We start from the raw sequence: 24,718 nt of genomic DNA on the forward strand, positions 1-24,718 counted from the left end.
GGGGTCCCCTGGAATAATGGCTCCATGTGCTCCTTCTGGATCTGATTCCTGAGCTGGGGGGTTTCTGTGCTGAAATGAGATCCATACACGAAAAAGAGTAGGGCTGGGCCTCTGTGCACAGGAAGTTCCTTTAAATTCTGCATAGTTTTTTTTTTCTTTTATTTTCTTTTCCTTTCCCCCCCAGAAGTCAATTTGGACAGAACAGTCTGTCCAGTAAATGCGTTTAAATGTAAACGGAGGCTTCTGAGGATCTGGGTAGCGGAGGCGGGTGAGGCTTTCGTTGGTTCCGTTTGTTTTCGGTGTTTCTGAACTTTGCCTTCCTGCACCGGAGCGCTCCCCAGGAGTTGACCGTTGTGAGAAACGCTTCTTTACTAAACGCTTCAGAGCCTCTGTGAGACGACTGAGTAAAACTCTCCTCGTCTTCCTGTAGTTGTTTGGATTCCAGACAAGATGCAACCCGCTCTTGAAAAGGGCCCTGCCTGTTTTTTCTGAAGCTACAAACCTTGTGGCAGTTCCCTGTTGGTATATACTGGTGCATTAATGGTGTGTTTCCTGGGTTGTGTTTGAATGCAGTGCTATGTAGGAAGCTCTCTCTCTCTCTCTGTAGCTCAGCAGGGCTGCAATTTCCTGTAAGACCATCGACTGTCTTAAGAATTAGGCAGCTTTATGAAACTTTAATACATCCCCCCCCTTTTCCCAAAAGAAGCTGCTGTCCCTATATGGTAATGTGTTACATAAGAACTGCAATCCTCCCTTATTTTTTTTTTTCCCTCACTCTACCAGAATTTCTTTTTCACTCATTATTTTCCGTCTGTGAGAGTAAAATTTATGATGACAAGCTCTGGGGTTGTTCATTCGGAAACGGAGGAAGGCTCTGATCGCCTTCCCCGCCCTTAATGAGGCTCGTCTGTGCTTCCGTTTTAATGAGGAATGGAGGCGATTGCGCGGGGAAATCAGTCAGCTGCGGCGTGTTCATCTGCGACGGAGGCAGCGCGTTGGCTGGGCCTCGAGCTCCTGGGCAGGGGCGCTGTACGGGGGGGGGGGGGGAGTTAGGATGATTCCAAGGGCCCTGACTGACAGGGACCCACAGAAAATACTAGAACATGGGATTTTATGGTGTGGAGGAGGCCCAATGTGAGTTCTTTTTCCATGGGGCCCAGAATCCCTGGTGGCGCCCCTGCTCTTGGGTAATGCAGCCTCACTTTAGAGTGCATGCTCCCTCTAACCGTGCTGAAAAGTGTGATGAAGTTTTCACACGCATAGGCCTATATGCTGTTTATAACTGAAGGATATTGTCTGCAGTTCGAAGTTGCAGGTGTCTTTGATCGGAACCTAGTAGTGACTGAATACTTGTTTATATGTATGTTATTTTTTATTGAATGATTGAATTTCATACCTTTGTGAGTAAAGCTAACTGAATGCAAGTTTCTGTTGAGAATGTATTCTGTCCTTTTCGAGCCAGGTTTTATAGAAGGTGTAGGACTGAGGGCTGGGTTTGCTTACACTCCAGTGCACCTGTACTTTGTCCCAGGTGATCATTTACAGTTTGCACATGTGATTGTAAATGTAGGACACTGTGGATTAGACCTTTTGAAGTGTCCTGCAATAAATGATTCTCAATGTGCAGCTTACATGATGCTGTTTAAGGCATAACATACAGTATATTAGGCAGTTTAGACATTTAGGTTCACAGTTCAGTCATTCTGCTGGTTTGCATTTTGTTCCTCAATAATTCAAGTATATATGTATACAGCCCCCACAATCATGTCTGCAGGTCAACAGGTTGTCAATATTTAAAAAAAAAAAAAAAATTTATCTTAACACAAGCATGTATTTACAGAAAACTAGTGGTGTAATATTACAGTGGTGAAAAGTGTTCTGGACATGATGGATTTCACAGTAAACCTGCAGTTATTTGCTGAGTATTATTCCCCTGAGTATTATCAAGCGTCATTTCTGCGTCCCTTACTCAAGACATTTTACGGATCATTCAAGGTATGAAAAAATATGCACACACAAAAAGTACAAAAGCAATTTCAGTTCCAGCAGTTCTCCTCCTGAGAATTTGAAAAGCTGTGAGATGTGAAAACTCAAGATCACAGGGTGTAAATTGGATAAAAAACCAAGGTGTTAAAATACTGGTAAGGGCTGCTTTTTGCAGAGTGGTGTCACGTAGTACCCAGCACTGCCTGGACAGTGATGTTAAAATGTCACTTGTGCGGTGATTCAGGAGTGTAGACGTTATGTAAGCTGCGTCCTCAAACAGAGGACCTGCGTTGCGTGAGCTCTCAGTCTTGTTCTAGAAATGGTGAAGTCCCGCATTTTAATTTCTCTGTGCCACAGCTTTTGTCTCTGAGGTGTTCAGATAGCATTAGGCCAGGGGTGGCCAACCCAGGTCCTGGAGAGCCACAGGGTCTGCTGGTTTTAGTTTTTACTCTGCACTTAATTATCAATTATAGCAGTTGATTACACCGTTAACTCTCCTCACCTGGTTTCTTCAGTCTAAGTGGTTGCTGTATTTAACCCTCCTGTTATGTTGCGGGTCAAATTGACCCTTTTTAAAGTTTGAAAATCTAGGAAAAATACTTAAAATTATTTTTTCAGTATGAAACTTCTTCTACTGGCCTTAATTAGTGTAATCAACATTTTAAATGAAAATGGTTCATTTCATGTATTTGCAAACCCCCCCTGTATGGGGATTGACCCGGGAACATTTTTGCTGTACCTAAAAAATGAACAGAACAGGAGGGTTAAGGTGAAAACAACAACCAGCAGACCCTGCGGCTCCCCAGGACCAGGGTTGGCCACCCCTGCATTAGGCATTAAGCATAATGAGTAGATTGGCTTACCCAGACGGATGTTATTAGGAGTGCCGATGGTCTGTGCTGGCAATGCAGAATTTGAGCCACTCTTCTGGGGGAAAGCAGAGAGGAGCTTTCCTAGTGTGGGACTGGCTGTTGGTTTGAATGTTGTGTATTTGTTACATTACATTACATTACAGGCATTTAGCAGACGCTTTTATCCAGAGCGACTTACTCAACTTCTTTTACACTGTATCCATTTATACAGCTGGATATATACTGAAGCAATTTCGGTTAAGTACCTTGCTCAAGGGTACAACGGCAATGTCCTGCCCGGGAATCGAACCTGCGACCTTTCGGTTACAAGCCAAGTTCCTTACCCACTGTGCTACACTCCGTTACTGTGGGACTGGCTGTTGGTTTGAATGTTGTGTATTTTGTGTACAGCATTCAGATACAATATTTGAATGTTGCATAACAAGATTTATTACGCAAACAATTGAAAAATTCTGACCCGAAGGCTGAGTGGTAATGATCAGTCCATCAGTGGTTCCCCCTCCCTCACCCCCCCCCCCCCACCTCCCTCCCTTGATTCCCCTTGTCTGTCTGGCTGAAAAACAGAAAATGAAAGTCGGTACACCTCCTGTGAATAGGCTTATGGGAAAACGTATTGAATAATTCATAAAGTTTGTGTCATTTCCACGAACACATACACATACACATACATATTTATATTTCTATTGACATATGTGTATATACATATCCCTTTCCTTCCAGAGAAATGCTGCAGATGATCACGCTGCTATTAACGGGAAAGTGAATCAACTCTCAGCCACAGAGCCTGACAATTTCGGTCATTCGGGTGATGTCGCCATCGCCATGGCAACGTTGGTCATGCACAATATAGGATGGGACGCTTGCCCAAGCCACTGCAGCTTAGACCTGGATTTAGCCCAATTCTCTGCTTGCGCCCCTCTACGCTGTGGCATAGAGCGGTCTGTGTGGGTGGATGGCTGGCTGGCTGTAATGATCTCGTGCCCCTGGTGCTCATGGGATATGTGTCAGCCAGCTGCACTTGCTCTGGTGACCTCTTGCTGGTGGCAGGAACACAAGCTTCTTACATTCTAGTGAAATTGTTTTTTTTTTCTGGAGCTAATTTGGCGTGATTTGACACAGGCTGCATAGATCTGGGACTGTGTTGTGCTGCTTCATGCAAACCCTAGGAACACCACAGGTGATGTGGACAGGTGAGGATTCATGTTTTGTGTGCTGCCAGTTGCATGTTGATTTGAATCAACAGTCTTGATCAGTTTGCCTGTCCGATTATTTTTTGAAAATTCAAAATATTTAACCTGATTTCTGGAATCTTTTCAAACGATGAAAATTTCAGTTTGTGCCAAAAAAAACTACTAAAATAAATCCCTTTTTTGTCATGAAAACTAAATTATAGCTGGAAAAAACTCTGGTGATGCTAGAGGGGTAATTTACATAAGTACTATTATAATCACTTTCAAATGTTTGGAATGTAGTTAGAATCTCAAATTGAGTTCTTCATAGAGATCTTATCCCTAATTATACAGCATGAAGGGCTGTGCTCACAGTGTGCTGATATTTGATGCTTCATGCATATGTATGTGGTTTGAGCCAAACAGATGTTTTTTTTAGCAGGCTGTTGAGGTGGAGTGTTGTTAAATGTCTGTCTGTCTGTCTGTGTTAAGTGTGTCTGTCAGTATAAGAGTGTTACGTGTGTCTCTCCCTAGTTGTTCACTTTGTCTTGTGCCCCACCAAGACCTGATTGGATCCTGATTTGATGATCCTGATCCTGATGATTTTGATTGGACTCACCTGGGCCCAGTTTTAAAAGACTCCGATGCCCAGACCTTGGGAGTTGCTTCCTTTTTGTGCTAGCGCTTCCAGTGTTTTTTTTCTCTCTCTCTTCACGACCTAGTTGCTTGCTAGATTGTGTTTTCATATTTTTCTTGTTCTTCCTTTTCTACACACACATACTTGCTTTTTCGCATCCATATACCAACAACACTTTTGTTTAAATAAACTTATTTTTAATTTATTGCAACGCGTTGTGTCCTTGCGTTTGTATGTTGCGGTCAATCGGGGAAGGGCTGTAACGAGAGCAATTTCCTCTACCGCGTGTTCACAGAATATTTCGGTTATAAAAGTTATGAAGCTGGACTACCTATCTCAGAGACGGGCAATTTCAGTTACCCCTTCTTGCACCAAATCACACGGCCATGATGCTGTTAAACCCCGTTGCTGCTTCTGTTCCTCCATGTTGTTTGTGCAGGTAGCGGTGAGATGTTTACCTTCCTCTCAGAAGCGTAAGACAGCTCATCGATTTCTAACTGCAGCACAGGGTCAAAGTTGGCTCAGCTGGCTCCCAGGAGTCCCTTCACTAATCTGCAGTGGCTGTGGACCAGGCACTTCCAAGAATAGGAAGCCTGGTGGGGGGGGTGGGGGTGGGGGGGTGGTGTCAGTTCCTTGCTGCGATTTAACGTTTTGACTGATGGCTGACGGGCCTTTCTCTGTCTCAGGTGGTGTGCCTTCAGGATTTTTTCGGGGAAGATGACATCTTCATCGCTTGCGGCCCGGAGAAATTCCGCTACCAAGATGACTTCCTGCTGGATGAAAGTGGTGAGGGAACTTTCTTTCATTATTGCTGTGTTTTTCGTTTTTCATTTTTTATTTTTTGCCTTTTCTCCTTTCTCCCCCCAATTTTTGAGCCCGCTTCTGTTCTTTAGTGCTCATCACTGCAGGCTCAGCTGTCAGCGCAGGCACATGCCGACAGTGAGTTGAGCTGGAGGAAGAAGCTTTGTGCATAAATCAGTACAGGTGGGCTTGTGGGTGCCCAGTTGACCAGTGCACAATGAGACAATGTAGTCTGTTGGAAGGTTTTCAAAAAATTGGCCACAGGTAAAGTGTGCCGTTGATTCATTGAATCTCTCTTTAGGCCTCAGTCAGTGATCATAGTATGTGACACGAAAGGATGATTCAACTACAATGCATTTCCAGTGAGATGACAGTGGTAGACATATTGACTCGTCATTTAATTTCATCATCATTGTAATTTAGTAGCCTGGCAAAATGGGTGTTAACCTTGTGGTCATCAGTGCGCAGTGTTCGCTAATGGATATATTTTATTTATGATGCTGGTGCCACAATTGAAGTTCCTTCAGGAAAATTAAAATGACTCAATTATATCCAGTTCCAAAGGTATTTGTGTACATTTATATTGTACGTAATGTGAAGCGGCTCTGTAGGATGTTGTTTTAAAGACTCTGTCACCCAAGCACGTCTGTTTTCCTGGTTTAAAATTGGCTGATTTTGAGGATATTTGTTTTTGATTATCTGGCCCAGGTGCCTGTTGAATGCCTGAGATTGATTATGTGCCAAATGCATTATATCATCCTTTCAGTAACCTCTTTCTTCCTCTTTCAAATATTACCGTTGGCCCCTGCGTCGTACCTGTCAAATTTATCAGTATTAAGAGTGGCTCCTGGCCCAAAGAACGGCATTGAATTAGACTGAATGGCCAGACTGAATCTGAAACTTTATTAATAGACACACACACACACACACACATCTGTCATTCGGCACCACAGCAACAGGAAGCAAGTAATTATCTTTCATCAAACAATGACTGTTGAAAAATGAAGTCATGCCATCCGGTGCCCGCTACCAAATTTTTTGGAAATGCAATTACTGAATGGTGTGTAGATGCACATTCTGAACTCACTCCCCTTAGATTTATTTAATTTATTTTTTGAAGTGCAAGACATATGAACTCCTTGCCATGTCATTCTAAATCTTGTATTTATTTCTTTTCTAACTTTGTGTCAGTGATAAGAGTGTGAATGCTGATGCTGCTCGTCTCTCATTGGCTGGTGGGGAAGCGTGTCACCCCCTTGCTCTTCTATCCCTCTTCTATCGTATGACTGCATGAGTATTGTTCCCAGATGGCTCCTTCAGTCCTGTCACAGAGATTCCTCTCGTCTCCCATCTGACTGTGTTTGTGCCCTCTCTCTATATATCTCTCTGTGTCCCAGACTGTGAAATGGACCCCAGGCGCTTGAATGAAGTAGCATTTGTGTTGTACTGTCTGTGGAGCGTTCTGGGTAATGTGGACTATCGCCCTCGCCTCTCAAACCCATAACCACGCCCCCCCCCCACCAGTCCAATGTGCTACACAGAAAGAGCACAAAGGATTGTGGGAATTAAAGAAAGGATCAGCTGCACTTGTTCTTCGCCAGCTTTCCTTATGTTACCTCCAGCTCTGTGCCACTCTCACAGCACGCATTACCCACAATCCCCCCCCCTCCAAGGTTGAGGGGTGTGACACAAACGCCTCAGTCCGCCTCGGCGCTCTTGGACTGGGGCGAAGGGGGACTTAGCCAGCCTGTCAGCTGTGGGGCAGAAAGCAGGCAGAGAGAGAGCAGAATGGATGAACCCCGCTGCTAGCCGGGTTCCTGGGGTGCCTGGGTGCAGACGACGAGGCGGGGCTCCGTCACAAACTGTCCTGAAGGAACGACTGCCCCCCTACCCCCCTGCTGTTCGGAGAGGACACACGGGCACGTGCGAGCTGCGTGAGGCGCACTGTTCCACCCGCAGACACACAAAAACAACTCGAGAGGAGTCCGCTTCTGATTATCTCTGTCCCAGATTCAAAACAAGCCTGTAACCACGTCAGTCTCAAACAAGTGCTACTTCTAAAAAATGATTCTTGCATTACTTTCGTGCAATTTCAGTTGAAGTGCTGCCACAGCCATGAGAACGTATGAGAGTCTGGAGACCGAAAGCTAAGAGCAAAGGGTTTTTTGGTTTGATTGAATGCTGGCAATCGGTGTTACTCTTCCTGAGTAGCTTTGGAACAGTTCAGTTCAATTGAACTTTTTTTGTATGGTGCTTTTTTACTGAGACGCTGTCGCAAAGATGCTTTACAGGAACAGGAAATAGAAAAACTTCAAAGTGAACACTGCTATTTTCCATTTCAGACTGTTGGGAACACCCTCCCCCCCCCCCCCCTTATTGAACATTGAACATTCTGCACAGGTAGTCATTGAACAGCGTGTAACAGAAGTGTAACTTCTGAACAGCGAGGGTTGCTGCTGGGGTCGTAACCTTCAAAACCCGACTCTTAATTGCTGCTGGCATTTTGCATTTCGACGCGTCCTCTGCAATTAATCTGCGGAAAATCTAACCGAATTGCTCCTCCGCGGTGTCGCGAGCTCTCGGCCTGTTTACCCATCGCTGCCTGATTAAGAAGCAACTGCCAGCGCGGAGTTTGACTTCCGCGGCGGAAAATACGGTAATTAGGCGGGATTAATCGCTAAATCGTGCTCCTGGCGTGTCGAGCGAGCGCGTGTGAGGCCGGGTCCCCTAACCCGCCTCTTCGGCTTCGGGAAAGGGCGTCTGATCCGGCGGCGCCGAGGGTCCGTGTCATTTTCGGTCGTGCGCAGGTCAGCGCTGTAATCAATCCTGCGCTCTCTCTGTGTGTGTGTGTGTGTGTGTGTGTGTGTGTGTGTGTGTGTGTGTGTGTGTGTGTGTGTGTGTGTGTGTGTGTGTGTGTGTGTGTGTGTGTGTGTGTGTGTGTGTGTGTGTGTGTGTGTGTGTGTGTGTGTGGGCGGCATCTACACGCTACGAGAGACCGCTTGATCTTCTCATGACTTGAAGGGGCCGCTTGATTGCGCTGAGTTGCGTTCACGTAAGCTTGCAGAGGTTCCTCGTACGGCTCTGTGTCCTGTGACGTGTTGCGTCATTCGCTTGAGCTCATCTTCCACGCTGCACATTTTGCAATCATGCTTAAAGGCAGTCCTGCTGCTTTGTTCACACGTTCTGAAATACGGCTTAAAATGTACGTGTACTTTAACATTTATGGGAAGTGAAGTAAATAAAGGAATTGGGGAAAATGCAGCCGCGGAAGAATACCGAAAAAAGTTGTATCCTTGTTGACTTCCTTTCTCTCTAATTGCGTTTTTGGCATTTGTGTAATGTGTCGTAAAAAGGTTAACGGTTACAGGTCTGTGTAGGCTCTGTGTTTTCGGCTGAGTCACTGTCCCGGTGAGTCACTCGGTCACATGGTACACGTGGCGGGACAAGTCTACTTAGCGCCAGATCACGGGAAGTCTGGAAGGTGCTAGAAGGTACTGTTGTGTCCATGGGAGATTCATGGACCTTATGATAAGACCACTTTTTTAATGAGACATTAAACCTGAAGTTTGGACTGCTTGTCATCACAAAAGGTCACATGGCACTTACTATAAACAGTGGTGGCGTCACAGGTGTTCTGGCATTCTATTTTTACTTAATCCCCCCATTGTTCCTAAAACTGCGCCCCTCTGGAGCTTGTCCTGGACATCGCTCGGGGGGTAGACGTTTGGGGAGTCTTGCAGGTCTCCAGTGCAGGGGGGTGATGGTAAATATGTGCCTGTCCTCTCTCTCTCTCTCTCTCGTTTGGAGTGCAGGAGTGATGTTTAATATGTGCCTGTCCTCTCTCTCTCTCTCGTTGTGCAGAGTGCAGGGTGGTGATGTTAAATATGTGCCTGTCTCTCTCTCTCTCTCTCGTTGTGCAGAGTGCAGGGTGGTGAAGTCCACGTCCTATGGCCGGATCTCCTCCATGCAGGGCAGGGGGTCCCCCCGCAGTTCCGGGCCGTCCCGAAGGAGCAAGTCCCCGGCCTCCACCGGCTCGGGTAAGACCCGCTTGGCCCCAAACTGCCCCGTCTGGGATCGCCCTCTGCGTTCTCTGTGACAGGGATTCAGTACGATGTGTGCTTTTTTTTCCCCCCCACTGTGAAAAGAAATGGGTGACATCTCTTCACTTGAACCTGCAGGCATACTGTCAGTTTCAGTGTTAGGGGAAGCACTTACTATCAGTCTCTACCTTCCTGAATCTGGCTCTGAATCTGTACGTGTATGCAGGCTGGACACTGTTTGTCAATAGACAATGTGTGCTTTGTGAATAGATTCTCAGATGTATCTGCATTGAACTGTACATGCATCCAATAATAATCTCCAGTGATTTTAGACAAAGGGCAAGTTGACCCTGATCTTGGAAGGCTATTATTGACGATGCAGTTACGATATTGTTGTTCAAAGGCGGTTTGGATTTAGTTTATGCATTTTTATATAATCCGAAAGAGACTAGTATTTCCACTAAGAGTGAAGCTGGTACTACGATGGTGCTAGCTGAAGGAACAGATTAGGTTGAGCACTGGTTAGCTACAGCACATGGTGCTTAGCTGAGAAGGGACACAGATTGAGGTTGAGGCGCTGGTAGCCTCATGGTAGCTAAAGCAGATGAGTGACGTGAAGAGCTGGCTGAAGGTGTCTCATGTTCACTCCTGAAGATGGGAGGTGACTCACAGATGCGGATGTTTGCTGGTAGCATATTCCACCGCTCATCCACCAGTTGGTTTTAATGTCTGCTTGGACTGAAGCCCCTCCTACCTACCCATGGTCAAGTTTTTGGGAGTGTCTGTTTGTGCAGATGTAGGGACCGCTTCCTGGGTAATGACCCTACAGGCTGGGGGTGCAGCCCCGGGGATGGGCCTCATCCTCATGGACACACCCAAAAATGATTAAGTATATGTATGTAATTATTAATCATATTAATTATATGTATATAATAAGATTCCAATTGACAGTTCCATCAGTTAGATTGATGACTGCAATGATTTGATATAATGTCAAAAAATGAAATATAAACTTTTAAAAGGGGTGGTTCACCATCATTATGTTCTCAGCAAGTGGGTAGGGCTCAGGAAGTGGGGCCCACTGCTTTGGTATTGCCTCTTTAATTCCAGCCATAATTTAAGATGGGTATCATCTTCTGAGTGCTCGTCTGTGTGTGTCTGCGAGACAGTGACTAATGTTTCGGGAACAGTCTGCACTAGCATGTGCTTATGGAGTTGGGGAGGTTTAGATGACTGTTTAAATTTTTTAAAAATAAAAAATAGGTCACCCCCCCAATATAAGATGTTTCCTCTGGTCCATTAAAAAATAAAATATTATAATTAAAGTTGGTTTCAGAATACTGCTACAAACTGCGAGTGTGTGAATGAATTTGCAGAATGTTCCAGACTTCGAGAATGCGCATACGGGCAGAGGATGTGGGTGGACAAGCAGACTGTGCCATTACACTCATGATTCCCAGAGCTGCTGTTTGAGATAGCAGAGTATCTGCATTATGGGGGGCTCAGACTGAGCACATATTATATGTGTCAGGAGTACAAGTTACAGTGCTTGTGTTTGTGTGTGTGTGTGCGTGTGTGAGTGTGTTTGTGTGAGAGTTTGTGTTTGTGAATTGTGTGTGGTTGAGTCTGTCGTTGTGTGAGTGTGTGTATGTGTTTATGCACGTGTGTGTGGTGGAGTGTGTGAGTATGTGTGTGTGTGAGTGTGTGTATGTGTTTATGCACGTGTGTGTGGTTGAGTGTGTCGCTGTGTGTGTGTGTGTGTGTGAGTGTGTCCGTGCGTATATGTTCATGCATGTCTGAGTTTATGCACGTGTGTGAGGTTGAGTGTGTCGTTGTGTGTGTGTGTGTGTCTGTGTGTGTGCGTGTGTGTGTGTTTATGCACGTGTGTGTGAGGTTGAGTGTGTCGTTGTATGCGTGTGTGTGTGTGTCTGTGTGCGTGTGTGTGTGTGTGTTTATGCACGTGTGTGTGAGGTTGAGTGTGTTGTTGTGTGTGCGTGTGTGTGTGTTTGTGAGGTTGAGTGTGTCGTTGTGCGTGCGTGTGAGAGCGGTACGGAGGGGGTGTGAGTCAGAAGTCTCTCCCCAGTGTCTGGGTCCTGAAAGCCGGGAGCTGTGATTGGAGAGTGGGCTGCATGGTGTGTCACATTAACACACACAGGGCCCTGCAGCTGAACACTGCAGTTCTCCCTAACAAAGCCTTCACAGAGGCGGATAAATGCCTTTCATTTTCACGTTAAGGGATTGCTGTACTCGAACCATTTGTACCCTATAAATTATTATTTAGCTCATTTTCAAACAGGATTTATATCCTTCTGTGAATGGTGAATCCTAAAGGCATTAACAACTAGGATATGCTTTCTGTTCTGTAGTGGGTTTTATTTTTTTTGCCATTTTGACACCAGGTTGCCCATGGTTTTAATGGTACTGTTCTTGTGGTCCCCTCTTGTCTTTGCTTTCTTTTGGGTTTAAATTTGTTCCTGGGTGCGTGCGTGCACGTGCACGTGTTGGTGTGGTTGCCGTGGGATACGCTTCTCTGTGGAAGCCGTTGGGATGATCCATCGGGTCGCTGTGTCACCCCAGGGCTCAGTCCGTGTGAAATGTACCTGTGACCGCCAGCCAGGATGCGAGTCTTGGATCACAGTTTCCCCGGGCGTCTGAACTCTCCTTCAAGTTAACGAAGCCTGCTTTCCCGAACTTTTAGAACCGCCTGAAGGAGCTGCCGGCGGTATTCTTGTCTACAGCGACAGGATGGAGCATTTTTAATGCCGTTTTAAGGCTGTTTTTCGTTACATTCTCAGAAATGGGAATGCAAATTGGGTATCGGTTCGCTCTTCGACTGTATGAAGGAAATTCTTAGGAGCACAGCACGCTCCAGTGTTCCTTGCGTCAGAGGCTACACAGCTGCCGTTACTTGAAAGGAATGAACATGAATCTTCAAATGAAAACATGAAAGAGTTGGTAGACGGGGACATGAAAGCTCATTTTTGCAGATGCCATGTCTTCTAGAATCTCTTTGCTGCTTTCTGTGTCTCTCTGATACTGGTTTTGATTTCAGCAACAGGAAGAGAAATGGCCTCTCTAATGTTCTGGCACTTCCTGTTCATTTCATTTTTGCGTTGTCCAGCCCTGTGCTGAAGTAGATTATTTAAGAGATCGATTGGTTCATCTGGTCCAAATTTGAATAGGTTTGCATAGACTTGAGGGAAAATCTTTACAGGTTTTTAATTGTTTATTGCCCTGTGGATTGAGAGAGGACGAGGTGGCAAACGAAATTCCACCATCACGTTTGCTATTGCCTTTTAAACGAGTAAAGGCTGAGAAACTGTGTCCGAGATGGTGGATGAGGGGGGAGGGGGGGGTTGCAGGGGGGTGGTGGTTGCAGAATCTGAGTGCAGTGTGTGGAGAGCTATTGTCTCCAGTGATTCAGTGAAATTGTTTCTGAAGAAATAATCACTGTGAGGGGGGTGGGGGAAAAAAAAAAAAGTACATCACTGTTGCTGTGGAAACCGGGCCTGGAGTGGAACAGCCAGCGATTGCATTGCACATGTGCGGCTCTCCCTTCCTGTCTGGCTGCCTCTGCTGGAATGGGAACGTGCGCTCGGCCAATGGCGTCTCTTCCTGGTGGCTTGGCTTGAGGCTTCACCAGGAGTGAATAAAAGAGGAGGGATTTCTCAGACGTGTGAAATGCAGTATGTACAGCCCGCCAATTATATTTTTGGTTATTGTATTTTGCATATTTTCCCATTTTACATGCCATTTGGAACATAATTGAACTGGTTCTTAAAGATGTATTATTATTATTAATATTACGACCAAACTGAAACATTGAGGTACCCTAAAATTGGCAAATTGCTCGCATACATATTTCTTTATATATTTTACTTGTATATTAAGACCCAGGACATGTATATGAATATATGTATATATGAGTTACGTGCTATTATTTTCCTGCGACAAGTTATTTTGCCACCCTCGCATCCAGAGAGAGTCGCACGGGTAACCGGAGTTGGTCGCTGTGTGCTCAGGAGCTGTGGAACACCGCAGATTTGTCTGTGGCTTCCCTCCTCTGCTCAGGCACCATCTTATTACCCTCACTCGTCTGAGTGCTGAAATTAAGACGTTTTAATGATCCTCACAGACAGCCATAGGTTTCACATTACACCCTAAGTTTCACTCAGAAATATTACAGCCGGGAATGAACTGGCATAGTTGTTCTCCTTCGTTTGTTGGCAAAATGGTCACTGTGACATCCGGCTTTGCGTGGCAGTGCCCGGATCTCCACTGCTTGTACAGAGGAAATGACAGTTGAAAACCCAGAATTCATTGCAGAAATGGCGACAAAGCGAGTGGCACTCAGGCACTATTTGAGAGTATTTTGGGCCTGCTGTTCTTCCGCTGTCTTCTTGCGATCTGCAAGAAGTCTTTCCACTTAGGCCAGGGGGTGGGGGTTGGGCTGTTCCACGGTAAAAAATTTCTGGCTTTTTAATCCTTTGTGATATTTGCCGTCTGAATCACCACAGACCGCAAATAATCAAAAACCATTGTTAAATCGCAGATTTTTTTTTTTTTTTTTCCCTCTCCTTCAGACTTTTCGTTTTCTTAAGTAAGAATCGACCTGCTCGGATGAGTCAGACGATCGCGCTGCGGCACAGTCGAGCGCACGAGAAGCCAGCGGCATCTGCTCCTGCTGTTTTCTGCCAACCGTTATGGATGGTTAGCCGATCAAAGCGGTTTCTGCAGTTCAGTTGAAAAATGTCACATTTTCCCAACTTTGTCAGTCTTTCAGTCTTTCCCCGTTGCCTCTCACAGATAAACAAATTAAAGCCGAAAGTGGGGTTTTTTTTTCCCCAGACCTTTTGAAGGTTGGAGAAGTGTGGCTGAGAGCTAATGTGGCAGGAGGCAATGTCCAGAATACATCAAGCGTAACTGTAACGGTGCCTGCCTCCATACAGTAAGTCATCATCAGAATGGCCCCGCTGTTGGTTTTTAAGGACAATGGAAACAGCTGTGTCGTGTGCTTCTGGTCTTAGTCTTAATCATCAGAGTTTAGCTGCGATGAACCCATCTGTAATCTGAGTTGAGTTGGGGGGTGGGGGTTGTTGGGGGGGGGGGGGGGGGCGGGGCTGGTGAGTCACTCTTCTGTCTCATTAACATGGGCAGTGCATCGCTCCACTGGGAGATCAGAGTGGATAATGGGTTGGGCCTGGAGGCGGAGCTTTGGCAAGTGACCAGGGGAGACTTTTTGGGTAACCAGGGAGACGCACTGAGAGTCTGCCTGACCTGTAGTGAGAGGCGAGACAAAGTAATCTTTGAGTTTTGAGACTTATGCAGTCTGTGACTGGCCACCAATGCAGGCAAGCAAAGAGAGGTGTGAATCCCTAAGGAGGTGGGGACAGAGAGGACCAATCAGGCTGCAGAGCTCTGAATGCAACGGCAGTGATTGGATGACCTTAGGAAGAGCAGTGCTAGCAGTGCTAGGCTTGACAGCACCAGGATTGGTCCTGCGTTGATTAGACACTGAGACATGGGCTGTCCCCAAATCAAAGCCCTTTCTACTGCGTACTGCGTCCTGCATCCTGTGTACTGTGTACTGGCACACTCCGTACTGTTTGCTGCATACTGTTTAGTATGTGACATGCAATATTCAAAAAATTTTAAAAATAATAATGAAGGAAGCCATCAGGGAAACTGCACCTCATTTTTAAAGTGAAGCTGCATGTAATAATTATATGACCAAAATGCTTGTTTACTTCCTGAAAAGTATGCTCGCGAATATACTCTGTGAAGACCGGGAAATGAGTATATCGTCCAGGGATTTTAAGTACACTACATTTCGCCTACTTAACTTTCTCATCTAGGGTACTCAACCAGCAAACTCGGTAGTATGGAAGGGCACTGATCCGGACACAGACATGGACGTACTCATGCCATCATGCTGGGAGGGTTAGTGTGGTGCACTCTGGGTAGATTTCGGAGCACAGGGGTGGTGAGGATTCACCTGGAAGGCACTGGATGAGTCACTAAGTCACTAATCCACTGCTGGACAGTCATCTGGAGGGGGGCTGGAGAAGTTTAAAAAGCATATGACAGTTATCGATTGAATCCTGTGGAATCAAAAGGAGAATATACAGTATATAGCCTGTATGACATGCTAAATGAGCTGAAATTAATTTGAGGAAACTGATAAATTATAGGTAAATTATCAGCCACCATGAAGTGCCATTTCTATTTTATTTAATTTTACTTTAATTTGTTTGTTTATTTATTTTAAAACTCTTTTGTTGTTACAGTTGGAAGTGACCTGACAGTTGTACACCGTGGGACTGCTTGGAAAGACTGATCAACTTTACTTGAAAAGCAGTCAAAGATATTCTTTTTTTAATTTATTACATTTATCATATTCACTACTAAATGAATATTTATTTTTTATTACATAAATGACTGTATGCTGTTCTTACTGGAAATGCCTTTTTATCCAGAACGGCTTGTGTGCAGTCTTGCATTGTAGCCCATTAGCCTATCAGAGTGCTGGGGATTCAATTTGTAATATAAGTCAGATAAAGGACATTGCTGACACGTGCACTTTATTCTGCCTATTGTAATGTCATCATAAATGCTTTTGTATGTGTTTTTTCCTTTTTGATATTTTAATATTCACTATAAATTTCCTCTTGCCTATATGGGGGTTGAGTTGCATACACAACTTAAATAAAAGATTTTTGGTTAAAAATTGCTTTCTCCCTCTCTGATTTTCACCGTTAATATCTCGGATATAACGTTGTCGAGAACACGTGGCATTCAGTCTGTTTATAGGAAGGCGGTTGGGTTTATTAATTAGTTCTGATGAAGATCCTAGAACAGTGCTTCCCCGCCCTGTTCCTGGAGAGCTACCGTCCTGCAGGTTTTCGGTCTTACCCTAGCAAAGCACGCCTCATTCAAAAGCTCTCACTGAGATCTCATTGAGCTGCTAATTAGCAGACTCGGGGGGTGTCAAATTTGGGGGTCGCCCGTCCGCTTGTAGGCCGCTTGCGCCACTTTAGGCTCACTGGCTGCGTGCCTGCGGGTTTTAATGCCAAGAGGAGAGAACGAGTGCAGCACCGATCGCCCGAGTGGGTGGGCACCCCACGGGTGACCCGCTCTGTTTTCAGCCTCCATCGAGCACCCTGCTAATTAAAAATAATAATAATAATGTTTGTCTTTTTTAGTTTAGTTTTTCAATAGTCCCATTTATTTTAGACACTGTATGTTCAAGTGTTTCTGTTTATAACACAAGTGGAGCATTCGTGTAAGGTTTTTTGGGATTTGAGTATTTGGGTGCACCCAAATATGCACGATCTGTCGTACTGTCCAGTTTCCTAGGGCTGCTTAGAGTAATCTATATTTGCGCTGGACGGTCACTCTGTTTGATGGTGTCTCTGAAATAGCCAAGACTCCATTTAGCATGGTAATTTCCTACTTTTAACAGCCTTGCACAGTTCTTTGTGACTTGGAATCTCACAGGCAAGAAATGTCAATCACCCTGAACAAGCGTAGAAATCAATTTTTTACAGGCGCTTTAAAACTAAGCAGAGGGTGTAATTTGTGTAATAAAAACATTTAACTGGAATCGCAGTCTGCATGGGTAAAAGTGTCTGTCCTTCACTGACAGCTGCACTTTACGCGAATATGAGAGCAATGTCCCCTGTGTTCATTAAATAAAGGTGGATTGGGTGGTGTGGAGGGTGGGGTGTGCGGGTGCGCATTACAATATCTGTGTTGTCTGTCAAACGCAACCGGAGCTGGGGGTTGAGAATCACCAGAGACCGAAAACCATCCACGGGCAAACATTCATTACCGAAATATCACCGCAATTAAATCCGAGCTGTGGGTTCACAGGGGAAATGTGTGTCACTGTCAATTACATCCAGTGGATTCGCCAGTCATGTTTATCCCACACCTGGGTGCTGCCTTTCCAGCCCCGAGACAGAAACCATGCACTGAACTGGTAAACTGAGCATTAACTGGGTGACCAGAATTATCCCATTCTTTACCCCCATAGTCATTTTGAGCCGATATCATGGAGGATCTGTAGTTTTTGCCTGCGGTGCATTCACCTCGTAGGCATTGCTGTACCTGTACTGGACCCCAAACAGTTCATGTACATATCAACTCTGGGGTCATGAAAAGTCCCTTTTTGAGAGTGAGAGTGAACCCAGTGAAAGTGCTTGGCTGCTCACGCCTCACTGGAACAGTCATTGGAGTTCATTTTGCCATAGCCATAGATTCCATGTTTCAGAACAGCCCTAGATGCCATTTTAAGTTTTATACAGGTACTGTACAAAACAAGAGGCCCATTTAGTGTAGATGTTGTATGATGCATTCTGGGTAGGGTGGGTTATTGGTAGGGTAGGGTACTGGATTTTAAAACAAGAGGAGCGGGGATGGCGGGTATTGTGAACATGATACTAAGCTATCAAAGTCTTATTATGCATTTAATTGGAATTACATTACAGGCATTTGATAGATGTCCTTATCCAGTGCAACTTACACAGCTTTTGTTTTTTTTACTTGGTATCTGTTTATGCAGCTGGTATATACTGAAGCAGTGTGGGTGTTGCGTACCTTGCTCAAAAGGGTACAATGGCAGTGTCCCACCTGGAAATCCCTAACCATTACATCACACTGCCGCCCTACGTTCCTTCGCGCCTGAAAACTTTGCGATACCTAAACGTGACGGGTGACGAGCCTCGTGAAACGGATCCTGTCAGTGTCTGAACTAAATTCTGTTGTTTGGCAGTCAGACATTTTCGTAACCAGTCACTTTTAAAAATTAATTAATCACATTACCGGTTTGTTCTGGTCCAGAAATCGAATTGGAGCTGTGCAAATAAGAGTTTTATTTATAATTCCTAAACGCTCTAAAATGAAATTACACGCCCAGGCAGCGTTCCCTGCGCAAAAAATCTACAGAATATATTTAATATGCGCTCCGCTGCTTTCCAACTTTTTCTTTTCCTCTTTCCCAGTTTGGGAACGCAGAGTGGTGTTTGAGTTGGTTTCGTCACGTGATGTCACGGAGGATGCAGCTTGTAGCGTGATGTCGTGAACAACAGGCTGCTATGACTGCAGATCTACATACAGTGCTGTTATGAGATGCTATGAGCTACTGTGATAAATTGTTCTACTGGTGATATTGCAGTTGACCATTGATCCTACCTCCCGCTGATATCACGTTGCACACATTGTTTTCTGTTTCTAAATGCATTCGTTCCCTTTCCAAACTACTACATCACGTCAATCTTCCATTGTTAAGTGCTTTTGTCTGTAGCCATTTTGTTTTGCCAACATAACACAGTTGCATAAAAACTGTGACTGTGAGGTGCTTTTTACATTATTATTATTTTTTTTTAAATGCCGTTTTTAATGTTGTTTTGGTCTGTGCTGCGGCTTGGGCTGCATTCTAAATTGTTCTCTCCTCTGGCGACCTCCATAACCCCCTCTTCATTTCATCGTAAATGACATTTTCTCGATATTATGTTTTTCAACAGAGCGGGTCTCGGGTTGTTCCCGCCGGTGGTTACCATGACAACGTTTTTATAAATTACAGGAAGAGAATCAGGCCATCTCCCGTGCAGTTGTGTAATCATCTCGCTTTCCAGCCTTTTAATTTCGGATTCTGGGAAGGGGCATGAATTGCCTCAGTATTAATCCAATTGGTAAAGCTGCTGCCAGTCTATCCTCTGTTATCCTGAGCGTCCACGCTCCTAAATCCACTTTGACTTGATATTGTTGTCGATATTCGCGTTCTGCAAATAGAAATTTCACTAAGTAAAATCTGCCAGGCACACAACGTACTGATCTTCTGTGTAAAGTCCTCTGTACACAAACACGCACACACATTTCTGTGTACCCACTTTGACAAGCCGCAAGTCTGTTCTTTATCGTTTTTATACCACAAAGGGAACATTGGGCAGAACACACTGTGCCTGTGAAAGTTGGACAGACCCTGATTGGCTGGTCCTCCGTGCCCCCTTCCCCTCTGCCCCTCATTGGTAGATGCAGGCGGCTGAACCACACTTGGTGATTGGTCACAGGTGTACTTGTGGTGGCCAAACCACATTCGATCAGCTGAACCCAAGACACAATGTGTCCGTCTGTCCTCGCCACCGATCGGGAGCGAGCGAGTGAGTGGGAGAGAGGGAAGGAAAGAGGGAAAGGAAAGGAGAGATGGCCCTGCCATTCTTGCGCTGAACCTGTGCATCTCTCAATTTCCACTGAACACAACCCACCGGTCTAGAGGGACCCTGGCAGTGCCCCATTACACGCACAACACTCCCCGAGTTGAGAGCAATTCAAACGGCTGTGCTCTCCCAGAAAAATAAAAGTCTTACAACATGAAACGATGCGTCATAAGGAGAGGTCAGGTGCGCGCACATAAAAATGTGGCTTTAAAAAGATGAAAGCTGCTTTTCCAAAAATATTGATATCAACAAAACAAAAAAAAACAGCCTACTGATATTTCAGCTGCTTCTTCTTCAGGGTATCCGGTCTAAGAATAAATGTTTGTCTTAAAGCTAAAGCTCCTTGTCTGTTACCTTGCATCATTCTCCTCATATCTCTGCGGATTAATTCTGGCTCTTTGTCTTCATATTCATCACATGGGTGCAAAACGAGGTGTGAAAAATTGGATTCGGGGTTTGCTTTGCTTTGGTTTAAAATTATAAAAATGTTCTGACATATACGTATCTGACCTAGTTCCCAGTTTCCACTAATGTACAATTGCAAACGTGCAATTCTGATGGGTGCAATTACGCAAAACATGAGACGGAACATAGGAACATAGGACTTGTAGCTAAATCATGCTCTCTGTTATCCTTATCCTGAATTTGGGCAGTGTTTCCTAAGCTGCCCATCAAGTCAGATCAAATCTTATTTATATAGTGCAGTTTACGAGCGTTTGACACAATACACTTCACAGTAAACCATGGCCTAAACCCCCCGCAGGAGCAAGGCTCGGGTGACGGTGGCCAGGACAAACTCCCTGGGCGGGACTTTGGGAGAAACCAAACTCGAGGGGGGTGGGGGGGGTCCATCCTCCTCTGGCTGACTCTGAGTGGGGGTTTTAATGACAGACATGGGTCAGTCAGTGTTCACCTTAATGAATTATGCAACCAGGGGATAAATGTCAGATAGCTGTACACAATTTAGCCTCATTAGTGTGGCATTAAACTGTGTCTTTTTAACGTGTTATTTTTTTTATCAGTGAACTCGACAATCGACAACAGTCCTCACTAAATTTGCGAAGGTTATATAGAAAGCACGCATTTATTGGACGCAAATATTCGTAATTTTCAGAGAGACAGAGATTTTAAGGTTGTGCCGGTCAAATGGATGTGCAGTCTGCCCCCACGCTAGCAGGTGTTGCTACGTTTCTTTAGTGAGTATGTAAGGCAGGGGTGTGCAGCGAGGTCCAGACTGTTTCGAGGAATATTAATTTTATAATCTGTTTTTAATTTACAATTTGTGCTCTTAATTAATTTGCCCTATCGTTTTTTGCTCTATTGTAGGTACAGTAGCCATGAGCTACAACTGCAGATAGCGCATTTATTACTTTAAGCTCTTATCCAGAGCATCTTATTATGTTTTACGTAAAATCCATTTTTACAGCTGGTTATTTCCTGAAGCAATTCAGGTGTGAAGTACCTTGCTTAGCAGTACAACGCTAATGTGCCTCTCGGGCATTAAACTTACAATCCTGGAGTTGCTGTTCAGTCTTGGCATGAATACCTCCCTTACCACTCTTAACAGATAATGTTTGGACTCCAGCCTGATACCAGTGACACCTTTTACACTTATGGTTAATTTGTTCCACCCGAGAGGAGCTGGAATCCAAAGTTCTGTTGGGCCTATCCGCACAGGCGCTGCTGTCATGTGATCAGTGCCGATGCTTTGCTGTTAATTAACTGCCCACACCCACTCTGAGTTTAAAGCGCAATCGATGCTTCTTCCGCAGAAGCTCACTCCCTCCCACATGGCATTAATGGATTAGCTCAGATGCTCGCTTCGCAGCATTCATTTGTTTGAACTGCCATTTGAAGGGTTTACTCGCAAGGATTGGATGCTCAAAGCCACAATTTTTCGTTTGATTTTAAATGTTGAAATTTTAAGTAATCGTTTTCCCGGTAAACTTTAAAAGATACTCTGCCATTTCTTTTGCCATTTGTACTCATTGTTACGTCTGCTCTATGAACCTTGATGTATCCATGGATCCTCCATTGATCCTGTTATTGAGGAGGTATCATGGATAGTAATGTATACAGGTAAAAGGTATCGTGGATGGCTATGGCAGGGCATTGCCATGGTAGTTTAAGGTATGCCCCATGTGTGTGTGTGTGTGTGTGTGTGTGTGTACACGCACACGTGTATGAGAGCGAGAGAGGAGAAACTTGGTAAATGTGAACAAAGCACAAAATCTAATCATTGCAGCGGCTCCTCAAACAGCTGCTGCCATTTCAGTAGAACCCAAAAGATTTATTGACATTATTGTGTTTTATTATAAATGTATAGTCTAGTCTTGTGTTTCTGTCCCCCTTCGTCTCGCATACTGGATTACCAAATGCTGTTTGGATGCTGGTACGTTCTACCTGTTGGACAACAATGACAGAAATGGCAATGCCTGCACAATTTTTAATAATAAACAAATTACATTCAAAGGACAAATTAAAGTATGATGTCCCCATTGAGCACCTAACACCAGTGTTCATGTGAGCGAACTACAAACAGTAAGTGTTGGCAGGCACAGTACAATTTGGCAGATAAACTAAGGCTTACATTTCAGAGTTTGGCACAGAAGCAACTAATGGGAAACTTTGCCTTGAGTGCTTGGCTGGTCTGTGAACTCCTGTTATACCATGTAGTTGTCATTAGGAAAGTGGAGGATGTAAAGTTGAGAGTTTTGTAAGCTGGTTTTGTCTCCACAGCAAATTTGATAAAAATCCGATCACCTAGACAAAGAATACTCTGTACAACACTAGGAAAACTCATGGTAAATGAAAATCTGTCGGCATTACCAAAATTCAGTGAAAAGATATTGTATTGGTTGAAATGTATTTTTTGTCCAATGGGGAGGATTAATCAAAGTTCTACTGGTTGTGGCAGGAAGTATAAGGAGAAGAAATTAAGAATTTGGGGCTGCATTGTGTGGCTTTGGCATCATGGACTACTTCACGGAGTGCATTAAGTGTTAATGTTAGTAAAGAATGAGGGCCTATGGTCCTTGTAGTTATTTCTGTGGGTGTAAAAACTACATGAAACTCCTCTCCAGCACCTTCATGGCCCTGACACCTGACTGGGGTCGTTGATGCGGGGCAGTCTTCCTCAGGTATCGTCAAGGTGATAGAGGCATGCCTTGGCCTGTGCAAGGACCAATCATCAGCCTCTGTTTGTCATAAGAGCGAGAGACAGCCGCTAAAAACTGCAGCGACCCCCTGACCTCACTTAGCCCGCGCCCTATCGCCTCACTGAACCCCATATGCAAAGCAGCCTGCTCTCTCTCTCTGGGTTCGTGTGCAAGGCATCTGAACGAGCTGTTATCTGTTGAGGTGGGGTGTCAGGAGTGGTCATAATTCAGTGAGTTACTTTGCATGGGGGGGAGGGGGGACAGAGAGGCAGAGAGAGAGATGGGGAGTGAGAGAGAGAGAGAAAGAGAGAGAGAGAATGATAGAGGGCTGACTTCTCTAGCATAGGCTCGTGTGTTGCTCATGTTGCTGAAAGGGTGCTGGTTATTCAGACCGTGTGGGCAGAATGGCAGCTTGAGCTCCAGCAGTATTTCTGTAGCGGTTGTTTTTTTTTCTCTTTTACACCTTCACCCCTGCTGCAGTGCCCTTCAGACTGTTCCTGCGGTTTTAAATAGCAGGTCCTCCTACTCTCTGTGCACTCCATAAGAGAGGTGCACTCTACGTTAGGCTCTGAGGCCCCTCTGCAAGGAGATCGCAGGAGGTCATGCTTATGTGTGTGTGTGTGTGTGTCTGTGTGTTTATGCGTGTGTCTGTTTATATGTGTGTGTCTGTGTGATTGTGTGTGTGTGTCTGTTTATATGTGTGTGTATGTGTGTGTGCTTGTGTGTGTGTCCGTGTCTGTGTCTGTTTAAATTTGTGTGCTGTGTCCGTGTGTGCTTGCCTGTGTGCGCGTGAACTTTGTGTGAATGTGCGTGTGTGTGCGGCCTTCATCACGCACACACACATCACGCCTGTGTGTTGTGTGTGTGGTGCGGAGTGCTGTGTGCGTGTCGGTGTGCGGTGCTTGTGGCGTGTGTTGTTGCTGACTGCGCTGACGTTGTGGTGTGTGCTGCGTCGTGTTGTGGTGTGGGGCGTGGTTTGTGTGGCGTGGTTTGTTGGCAGTCGTGTAGTGTGCGTGGTTGCGTGCGTGTGCGCATCCGTGTGCGTGTGCGTGTGTGTGCGTGTGTACGTGTGTGCCTGTGTGTGTGTGTGTGCGTGTGCGTGCGTGCGTACCTGTGTGTGTGTGCGTGTGTGCGTGCGTGCGTGTGTGTGTGTGCGTGCGTGCGCGTGTGTGTGTGTGTGCGTGCGTGTGCGTGCGTGTGCGTGCGTGTGTGTTCGTGCGTGCGTGCGTGTGTGTGCGTGCGTGTGCGTGCGTGTGCGTGCGTGTGTGTGCGTGTGTGTGTGTGCGTGTGTGTGCATGTGTGTGCATGTGTGTGCGTGCGTGTGCGTGCGTGTGTGTGCGTGCGTGTGTGTGTGTGTGCGTGCGTGCGAGTGCGTGTGTGTGTGTGTGCATGCGTGCGTGTGCGTGATGAAGGCTACATTACACAGCTGCCGTTTACCTCAGTGTTATTCGGGGTCTGAGCTCAGAGAGAGGCTCTCGGCCGTTGTTAACGGAAACCGCGCGGCCGTTAGAACACTCCCAGCGGCCCGTCTTGCGTGGCTAGGTCTGATCTGCTGACATTTCAGGCTCTTAAATCGATTAGTATTCCTGAAACGGCACACTGTGTGCTGCTATTGTTTATTATTAAACGGATGTGGAGGGCGGGGTTGTGTTTATGTGGTGGGGCGCTCTGGTTTACTACGTCCTGGCATCCTTCGTTATCTGTCCCCGGTGCGCTCATAACGCTTACCCTCCACCGCAAATATTTACTGTCTCGGGACACCCCGGTCCGCCGGAATCATCCCCGCGTAACACCGCGTGTGTTCCGTACCGAAAAAAGGGTACGAATGACGGAAAAGC

General features: G+C 45.4%; 1 protein-coding gene across 6 annotated transcripts in view; it reads left to right on the top strand.

Annotated features, from left to right (window-relative positions):
* Positions 1–24,718, top strand: part of dclk1b (doublecortin-like kinase 1b) — a 74,761-nt gene that overhangs the window by 27,946 nt on the left and 22,097 nt on the right. For 3 of the 6 annotated variants that reach the window (XM_064302201.1, XM_064302202.1, XM_064302204.1), the window contains exons 4-5: positions 5,351–5,450; positions 9,386–9,502. In XM_064302201.1, the coding sequence (XP_064158271.1) occupies positions 5,351–5,450; positions 9,386–9,502 (217 nt within the window). Of the gene's footprint in view, positions 1–5,350; positions 5,451–9,385; positions 9,503–14,353; positions 14,454–15,360; positions 15,401–15,792; positions 16,233–24,718 lie in introns of those variants that run through there. The other 3 variants (XM_064302206.1, XM_064302207.1, XM_064302208.1) reach the window with 3 other exon arrangements.

The sequence above is a fragment of the Anguilla rostrata genome, chromosome 12 (genome assembly GCF_018555375.3).
Source record: "Anguilla rostrata isolate EN2019 chromosome 12, ASM1855537v3, whole genome shotgun sequence".
In the NCBI taxonomy this organism is placed as follows: Eukaryota; Metazoa; Chordata; class Actinopteri; order Anguilliformes; family Anguillidae; genus Anguilla; species Anguilla rostrata.